This window comes from Nicotiana tabacum, chromosome 2 (assembly GCF_000715075.1).
Source record: "Nicotiana tabacum cultivar K326 chromosome 2, ASM71507v2, whole genome shotgun sequence".
NCBI lineage: Eukaryota > Viridiplantae > Streptophyta > Magnoliopsida > Solanales > Solanaceae > Nicotiana > Nicotiana tabacum.
The window spans coordinates 37,741,009-37,751,749 of NC_134081.1; the positions used below are offsets into that span (position 1 = coordinate 37,741,009).

A 10,741-nucleotide genomic window follows, 5' to 3' on the forward strand; every position below is an offset into this window, starting at 1 on the left:
CATCTTTCTTTCTTACAAAAAGCCCGGTGTGCCCCAAGGCGACACACTCGGCCAGATAAAACCCTTTTCTAACAAGTCTCTCAATTGTTCCTTTAGCTCCGTCAATTCTGCCGATGCTATTCTATAGGGTGGAATAGATATAGGATGCGTGTCTGGCATCACATTAATCCCAAAATCAATCTCCCTGTCTGATGGAATCCCAGAGAGTTCATCCGGAAAGACTCCCGGAAAATTCATTCACAACAGGCACTGACTCAAGTGTAGGTGCCTCAACATCAGTGTCCGTAACCTGGACCAAATGGTAAATACATCCTTTGTTGATCATTTTCGTGGACTTAAGGTAAGAAATAAACCTACCCTTTGGTACTACATCATCACCCTTCCACTCAATAACTGGCTCATTTGGAAATTCAAACCTAACAGTCCTGGTTCGGCAATCAAGCTTGGCAAAACAAGAATAAAGCCAATCCATCCCCATTATTACATCAAAATCGACCATTCCCAATTCAATAAGATCAGCCATGGTGTCCCGACCACGCAACGTGAAAACACAGTCCCTATAAACCCACGCGGCCAAAATAGACTCACCAACCGGAGTAGATACAGAGAACGGCTCATGAATCTATTCCGGTTCTATCCCAAATTCCATAGAAACATAAGGTGTGACATATGACAAAGTGGAACCGGGATCAATAAGAGCATACACATTATGATATTGGACAGTTAATATACCTATGACAACATCTGGAGAAGCCTCTGAATTCTGGCGAGCCCTTATAGCATAGAAACGGTCGGATCCTCTCGAACTTTGTGCTCCACCCCTAGCTGCACCACGCCCTGCGGGTGTTGGAGTGCCTCAAGCTGGAAGAGGTACTGCGGATGTAGTAGCTGTAGAACTGGATGGTTGTGCCATGCCCCTACCCGCACCCTGGCGGGACGAACGCCAATCCCTCTGAATGTGACCCCTCAATCCGCATCCGTAGCATATGGCTAAATCCATGTAGCATATTCCTAAGTGCATCTTTCCACACCTAAGCGCATATCGACCACATAATTGGTATCCAAAACTAGCAAAATTCTGCATGGGTTTGCGGTCACTATGCGGCCCGCAGACCTGTTCTGCGGTCGCATAATGAACCGCAGAATAGTTCTGCGGTCGCATAGTCGATCGCAAAATGGCATCCAAACTGCCCCTCTTCTGCCTCACTCTGCGGCTATTATGCAGTCCGCATAGTGATTATGCGGTCGCATAATGGACCGCAGAAATGCATTTCTCTGCCAAAAATTAACCTTTATCCCTCAGTGCATTGTTCAACCGAAAAAGTCTGAAATATTATATTTATTCATCCCTCAGTGCATTGTTCTATAATCCTCAACACTTAAAACCAATTCAATACCATGAAACATTATATTTCTTTTTGCAAATATTTTTACGGGGCCTTACAATAAACGCTATCCCTCGTAAATCAACCTCCGAACGGCTCGAAACTAGCCAAAAGAAAGTCAAAAAGATCAAATAATGCCTTAGGAAACAAACCCAACCGATAAAGATTGAATCTTTTAAAAAAAAAAATTCAATGTCAACCAAAAGGTAAACCCGAGCTGTTACACCCCATATTTTCATACGTGAGCCATAAATAAATTGATGAAAGCTTAGAAATGAGATATTACATCCCGCATTTTTCGTACGTTAAAGTTTCATCGTAAGTTAATCGACGTAAGTTCGGGAATGAGATTATTTTAAGATTATAAGCATTCTATGCTATTTCAAATAAGTAATGAGTAAATTCGTGAAGGTGAGAAGTTAAGCAAATCAAAGAAAATGAATTTCGTCGAAATTTGACATTTTGGGATAAAATACGGTCCGAGCTAAAATACTCGGTATTTATGGACTAGTACCATACAAGGTACCACATGGCCATGATAGTAAGGTGTATAAGGTGTATTAAAAGTGAATAGTATTTTAAATAATTTAAGAGAATTCTTAATTATGTGGGTAATTGGATAATTATTAGTTAATGGGGGATTAACAAATTAATTAAAGGATTGAGTGGATAATTATTGGATAAGATTTAACCCCCCTAACGTGGAAGCCATATAAAGATCAATTAAGTGACTCATATGTCACATTGCAAGATGGCATACTAAGAGAATCTTGGGGCTTAGTCATTACCTAGGTGGTAGTAACGTGATATCTCAAAAAAGGTTCCCAAGGGAGACACGTCTAATCTCCATAAGCAATGTAAATTGCTTTAGCAAATTCATCCAAGCATTTGAAACATTGATTCAGCAAATTCATCCAAGCATTTGAATATGAATAGTAGTAATGTGATTTTCTTAATAAATAAATTCATTTGGAAAGTGGGTGATACAAAATGCCAAATGCAAAGAACTTTTATCTTGAATAAATATCAAGAACCCACTTCGTAAGTGGGTTATGCAAATGCAAAGAACTCTTATCTTGAAGGAATACCAAAGTTCATTCGGCAAATGAATTATACAGAATGCAAAGCCAAGGACGATAGTCACTCCATATTATAATAGCAACGGGATTTTTCGATTCTAAGGGAGTACGGTGTAATCCTTCTCAAGAATATCACGCGTATTTTTCCCTACTCCAGGTATGTTAAGTCTATCCCTCCTTTCTTTTTGGCATGACCCAAATGATACTGAAAGAAACGAGCAAATGCATAGTTTTCATAAACGACTCTATTCATAGAAATATTAGGGGTGTCTATATTCTTGATTCCCCATGTGAATTATTATTATATCTTCTGTTCATGAGTCTCAGAAAAATACGTATTTGATAAAATTTATCCGACAGGCATATTATTTTTATGACATTCCAAGAAAATCTTATTAATGTATTTCTTATGCATTTCATGCATTTATACATGTACATTGACCCATGACCAGATGGCGTTATATACGCGTATATTATATGTATATGGGATATGAAAAAAGGTTATGGCGTTATATACGTACCACTACCATCTGATCAGCTGGTATACGTTGATGATTTGCCCACAGTAGCCGAAATGATATGATGGGATGCCCTCAGAGGCTTGATGATGTTATGAACACATATACCTATGCATGGTATGACATTTATACGCATATGCATGACAATTATTAAAATGAAATAATTCACAGAGCTATGCAGATGTACATGTCGAGTCTTTTACTCCATGTTTCTCTCATGTCTATTATTTACTGATTTTCATTCCTTACATACTTGGTACATTATTTGTACTGACGTCCCTTTTGCCTGGGGATGTTGCATTTCATGCCCACAAGTCTCGATAGACAGGGCGAGAGCCCTCCAAGTAGACGATCAGCTCAGCAGAAGATATTGGTGCACTCCATTTGCTCCGAAGTTGCTTGTTTGGTCAGTATAATTTAGATGTGTATGGTTTGGTATGGCGGGGCTCTGTCCCGACCTTTATGACAATTATGTACTCTTAGAGGCTTGTAGACATATGTCGTATACGTGAAAGATTGTATGGCCTTGTCGGCCTATGTTTTAAGTTTATAAATGATCATGTTGGCCTATTAGGCCCGTATGTCACGTGTATATGATAAAGTAATAAGAAAGATACGTTACGTTGGTACTCGGTTGAGTAAGGTACCGGGTGCCCGTCGCGGCCTATCGGTTTGGGTCGTGACACAAGCCCACACCTCGAAACCTAACAAAACTTACAAATTTTGATAACCCATTCGAATACGAGTCCAACCATACTCATGTCACCCAGTTCCAACTCCGAATCGATGTTCAAAACCCAATTATTCTCTTTAGAAAGGTTTTTGGTAAAAAAAATCCCAATTCATCAATCAAAACGTGGATAAATTCACAAATGAACTACCTTATTCATCTTAAAATACAAAAATTGAGGTTAGATACTGCCCCCCATGTAAGGAAGAGATGAACTCCGCAAAAATTACCTGTATCGGAGCTCTAGAACTCAAGATATGTTCTAAATACCAAAAGAACGCAGTCTAATTTTTTTATACACAGGGATTTCCGCTTTTGCATCCAAAAATTCGCACCTGCAGTTTTCCAGCTCTCATTTTCGCTTTTGCGGACAATTCTTTGCACCTTGCAGGGTCGAAGATGCAGACCCAACTTCGCATCTACGAAGCACCAGCACAAGTTTCTTCTCTGACACTAAAATGAGCATAACTCCCTCATACGATGTCCAAATTCCACGATTCTTTTTGCTATGGCTCCCTAATTACGATACAGATCTAATGCTTCAATCAATACAGTATTTGGATCTCATTTGTTTAATGTGTTACCACTTATGCTTGAAGAGACGACGTCAAAACATAAAAAAGCGAGCGCAACACAACCCAAACCTATTCGAAACTCACCCGAGCCCCTGGTACCCCATCTGAGCATAGCAATAAGTCCCAAAACATAATATGGACCTTCTCGAGGCCTTAAATCCCACATAGAAACATCAAAACCATGAATCAGATCAGGATCAATCTCTTAAGTTCATAAAGGTCAAACTTCGAACCAAGCATTTGATTCAAGCCTAACCAATCCGGAATGAACCCAAATTTTGCATACAAGGTCCAAATGACATATCGAACCTATCCAACTCTCAGAACAATAATCTGAACTCGATAATATCAAAGTCAACTCCTGGTCAAATCTATGAACTTTCCAAACCTTCAAATTGCCAACTTTCGCCAAATAGTATCGAAACCTTCTAGAAACATCCAAATGCAAATCTGGGCATATGACCAAGTCCATAATCACCATCCAGACCAAATAGAACAATCAAAACTCCGATCCGGGGTCAAATAAACAAAATTCAAACTTGGTCAACTCTTTCAAGTTAAAGCTTCCTTTTTAAGAATCATTCTTCCAAATCAATTGCGAACAACTCGAAGACCAAAACCGACAATACACGCAAGTCATAATACACCATATGAAGCAACTCATGACCACAAATCACAGAACTGAGTAAAAATGCTCAAAATGATAGGGCGGGTCATTACAAGGCTATATCACAATCAGCCCGGCATGGTCACGGGCATATAAACACAATCTGCGTCGCGTGGTCACATGCATAACAATACAATCCACCCAGCATTATCATAGGCATCCAGTACATATCATATCACACAGAAGCAAATATGCAAGAATACATGTACATGATCAATGAATATTAGATTCCATGCTCGTGGACTGGTATAAATTTTATGCAAAAGTGTATGCATGTGCAAAGTGTGCTATCATAGCTCAAATCGGTAATTTCATCACGAAAATAGCATATATCAAGTTCAATAAGGATTTAGCCTTTATGTAACCTCAAATATGAATCAAATAGTACATGACAGGGTTACAAATATGAGAAACATCACAGCATAAAATTTAACAATCAATTCAAGGCATGTTATAGAATAAGCACTACCCCGAGTGTGGATAAATACCCTGGTGGTTGCACATAGGCTCAAACTCCACAGGTATGCACACCCATAGAACGTAGCTATCACAAATAACTCAGGGAACTAGTGCCTAAACCAAGTTTAGATAAGATACTTACCTCAAACAAGTCAAATCAAATATCGAGCAAGCAAAAAAATAATCTAGAAATGTTGTCCCACACGAATCGACCTTCAAACGGCTCGAAACTAGCCAAAAGCAACTCAAAACTATCAAATAATGCCAAAGGAAACAAACCCAAACGATAAAGGTCGAATCTTTTAATCAAATACTCAAAGTCAACCAAAAGAGTCAACCTAGGCCCCCACCTCGAAACCCGATAAAACTCACATATTCCGACAACCCATTTGAATATGAGTCCAACTATTCTAATACCACTCATATTCATCTCCGAATCGACGTTCAAATCCTAATTATTCACTTTAGAAAAGTTTTGAAAAAAAATCCCAATTTCACTTCTAGATTCATCAAATTAAATGGCAAAATTGAAGATGAAATTGTGTAAAATAATCAAAACCAAGTCAAAAATACTTACTCCAATCCATGTGGTGAAAATCCCCTCCAAGATTGCCCAAATCTGTGCTCCAACAATACCCATCGACATTGGGGGAATAGCTCCGCGATCGCGAAGAACAAATGCCATTGCCAATAAAATTCCCTACTTGTTCGCGTTCGCGACACCACCCCCGTAACGCGATGCCCACAGATGCAAGCACTTTGTGAATGCGCCCCATGACACGCGAACGCGAACAAGAGTTCTCCTGCTCCTAGCTTACCAGCGCGAACACGATCTCACAATGCGAATGCGAAGCTCAAGTCCCACAGTCATCGTGAATGCGACTGAAAACAAGCGAATGCAAAGAGATGAAAGAGCCTAGACCAAAATTCCTCTATGTGATCACGATCCTAGCTCTGCGATCATGATGATCTGCAAAATACCAACAATAAACAACAGAAAATCCATCCGAAATGATCCGAAACCACCTTGAAACTCACCTGAGCACCTTGGGACCCCGTCCGATCATACCAACAAGTCCTAAAATATAACACGGACCTACTCGAAGTCTCAAATTACACATAACAACAACAAAACTACGAATCATACCTCCAATAAAGCTTAATTAACTATTACAAACTTCTAAATTCCAAACTCACACCGAACACGTCCAAACAACTCAGAATCACCTCAAATTCTGCACACAAGTTCCAAATGACATAACGAACCTAGTCTAACTCCTAGAATAACCATTTGAACCCGATAACATTGAACTTAACTCCCGGTCAAACCTATGAACTTTTCAAACCTTCAAATTGCCAACTTTCGCCAATTATAGCCAAAACCTACTTGAAACATCCAAATTCAAATCCAGGCATACACCCAAGTCCAAAATCACCATCCAAACCTAACAGAACCATCAAAACTCTAATATGAGGTCAAATACACAAAAGTCAAACTTGGTCAACTCTTCCAACTTTAAGCTTCTAAAATGAGAATCATTCTTCCAAATCAATCCCGAACCACTCAAAAATCAAAACCAATGATACACGCAAGTCATAAAGCACAATATGAAGCTACTTAAGACCTCAAACCATAGAACTAATTGAAAAAGCTCAAAACGATCTGTCAGATCGTTATATTCTCTCCCACTTAAACATACGTTTGTCCTCGAATTTTCCAAAAGTCGCAACAGAGCCATCAAAACACTGAATCACTGAATCAAGTCACCATACACATACCCATGGGTGATCCCACATCACCCCAAACCATGTAAGCCTGGCAACTCAACATAACTGAAGATCCTTACTTCAACCTTAGTCCATAATCCTTAGAATCATGTAGAGGCACTTGGACAAATAAAGAAGGTACTGGATCAAGAGTATATAGAAAGATAGATCGGGCTTTGGGAAACTACCAGTGGATACAGCAATATGGTCATGTAGAGGCAGATATTTTGAATCCATCAGTCTGTGATCATTCCCCTATCCTAATCAAATGTGGTAGACAGAAGTTATTACATCCTAAACCATTTAGGCTATACACAAATGTCATGGAGCTTCCATAATTCCAACATATTATTCAGTATGTTTGGAGTTAGAATTATGATGGCACACATGTGCATCAGATCTGGAGTAAGCTGAAGGCTATGAAGACACAACTGAAAGACACTAATACCTATATGGCTTCATATAAACAAAAGCTTGAGCAAGCAAGAGAAAAATTGGATATTGTTCAGAACCAAATTCAGCAGGATCCTCTAGCACAGGACTTATTTGATTTAGAGAAAGACACACTAGCTAACATTGAGAAATGGAGTAATATTGAGGAACAAGTAATGAGGCAGAAGTCCTAGGCTTGCTGGATTGAATGTGGTGATGAAAATACAAAGTATTTTCATGCTCAATGGAAGATTAGATCCAGTCAGAATAGTTTATCATCCATATATACTGATACAGGAATAAAGTTAACAGATCCCAAATTGGTTGAGCAGGAATTCATCAGAATGTTTCAATCCTTGATGGGAGATTGTGCTGCTGAAATGCCTTGTGCAAACAAAGCTATAATCAAGGAATGACCATGCTTAAATATATCACAACAAAGAGATTTGATTCAGGATGTTACAAATGAGGAAATAACAGCTGCAGTATGGGAGATGCCTAAAGACAAAGCACCAGGGGTTGATGGATTCCCCGTGGAGTTCTTTACTAGGAACTGGATATAGTGAAGGAGGATATCTTTGCAGTTGTAAAGAACTTCTTTTCTACCAGTAGCCTGCCTGGAATGATCAATACTACAACCATCACATTAGTACCTAAAGTTTTAGCACCTTCAATAGTCAAGGACTATAGGCCTATTGCATGTTGTACTACAGTGTATAAGATTATTTCTAAAGTCATCACAAAGAGAATCAAATCTGTTCTTGATGGGTTAATTGGTCACTCTCAATCAGCATTCATTGAAGGGAGGTGTATTATTGAAAACATTCTACTAAGTCATGAACTGTTTAAAGGATACTCTAGAAAAGGTGTCTCTCCTAGATGTGCGCTGAAGGTGGACCTGAGGAAAGCTTATGATACTTTGGAAGTGAGTTTTCTCAGAAGAATGCTTATTGATCTTGGTTTTCCCTTCAAGTTTGTGCAATGGATAATGACATGTGTTACTACAGTGTCATATTCCTTAGTACTTAATGGAGGACTGACCAAGCCTTTCAAAGGGAAAAGGGGGATTAGATAAGGAGATCCAATATCTTCATACTTGTTTGTTATTGCAATGGAATATCTAGGTAGAGAAATGGGACAACTGCATAAGAATGGAAACTTCAATTTTCATCCTAGGTGCAGGAAGTTGAACAGTACACATATATTTTTTGCTGATGATCTCTTGATGTATTGCAGAGCTGATTTTGAGTCTATAAAGATCCTAAATGCTACCTTTCATAGGTTCTCAGTTGCCTCTGGTTTACAGGAAAATATAAGCAAAAGTGCTATAGGCATGGCTAGAATCTCTCAAACTGAAAAACAGGAAATCGTTGAAGCTTTGGGTTTTACTGAAGGAAAGCTACCTTTCAAATACTTGGGGATCCCTGTAGATGAAAAGAAGCTAGCAGTCCATCAATATTTACCTCTTATTGAGAAGATAATAGCAAGGATCACATGCTGGTTAGCAAAACTTCTATCTTATGCTGGTAGATGTCAATTGATCAAGGCTGTTATTTTTGGCATTCAAACCTATTGGGCACAGATTTTTGTTATTCCAAAGAAGATGATGAAAGCAATTGAGGCAATATGCAGAACTTTCCTATGGACTGGTAATGCTACTATCTCAAAGAAAGCACTAGTGGCTTGGGAAAAGGTGTGCAGGCCAGTAGCTGCTGGAGGTCTCAATATACTAGACATAAAACTGTGGAATAAAGAAGCAATTATAAAACATCTGTGGGATATAACAAGAAAGAAGGACTGCTTATGGATAATGTGGGTGCACAACTTCTATATAAAGAACAGGAATCTGGAAATAATGGTCACACCTAAGGCTACATCTTGGGTGGTGAAGAAGATACTAGAAAGCAGAAGTTTGATTATAGAGTATCAACAACTTCAAGGAAACATTCACAACAGATTGCAGACAATGTGCAAAAATGCAAAGTTCCAGATAAAATAGATATACTTGAAGCTGATACCAGTTTACCCCAGAGTTGAATGGAAAAGCTTGATGCTGCACACAAATATACATCCAAGATATAGATTCACCATATGGCTTGCAGCACAGCAGAGACTAGCTACAGTGGAAAGACTATTGAAGATTGGCATCCAAGTTCCTGCAGTATGTGCATTCTGTGGACATAGCCTGGAATCCTTTATCCACTTGTTCTTTGAGTGTACCATTACAAAGAAACTGTGGTCCAGACTATGTTCATGGCTGGGACATAAGAGGAGCATTGGAGATTGGGAAACAGAACTGAATTGGGCATGCAAGAAAGCCAAAAGCAGAAAAGGAACAAATGTTATTACTAGTTGTGTGTTTGCTATGACTGTTGCACTGATTTGGAGGGAGAGGAACAGAGTCAGATTTGATAAAGCTAAGTTTGATGAACTTCAAATCTCCAGAGAGATAGTGCTACACATACATATTAGAGGGAAGAACATAGGAAAGTGGAAAGAGGCATTGCAACAACTGGATTGGATTCCAAAGTTGAATTAAAAGTAGAAGTCCTTGCTGTAATTAGTTTAACAAGTGTCTGCATTGAGCAATAGTATAGGATAGATAGACACAAATTGGCAGTAGCAAATTGTGATGTAATTGGGAGAAGCCTGTCAAAGTTGCTCCTCGGACTCAATTGTACATATTTTTGAGTATCAATAGAATATAATTTTAACTCAAAAAAAAGTTGTCCATACTTTTCACTTACACACTTCATCTTAAGTTCGTTATATTTGGATACTCCAATCATTAAGACGCAAAACTGATAGGCATCCAATTAATACAAAAAGATGCATGTAATTCACACACCAGAGCGACCAATAAGATGGAGAGACATGGATTTAATTTTAAACCCGGTACCGGTAACAAACCTCATATCGAATAAAACCTTGTTCTAAATCTTCATATACAGCCAATGATGAAAGAAACACGCAGAAACTCATACCCACTCATCAGATCAAAAAGTCGTGGAGCTCTCTCGCCCAACAAGAACCATAGCCCAAATTTTAAGCTGATTAGGGGCGTTATTCTTCCTAACATACCTTAATCAAATTTGATTGCACTCATTACACGTCCAATACTTCACCTCA

The 10,741-nt window shown here is 38.8% G+C and overlaps 1 protein-coding gene across 1 annotated transcript; it reads left to right on the forward strand.

The window, feature by feature from the left end:
- Positions 1 to 9,662: 9,662 nt before the first annotated feature.
- On the forward strand, positions 9,663 to 10,151 carry LOC107823880 (uncharacterized). Its single transcript, XM_016650583.1, has one exon. It carries the CDS (start codon positions 9,663 to 9,665, stop codon positions 10,149 to 10,151), a length of 489 nt encoding a protein of 162 aa, XP_016506069.1.
- Positions 10,152 to 10,741: the final 590 nt, after the last annotated feature.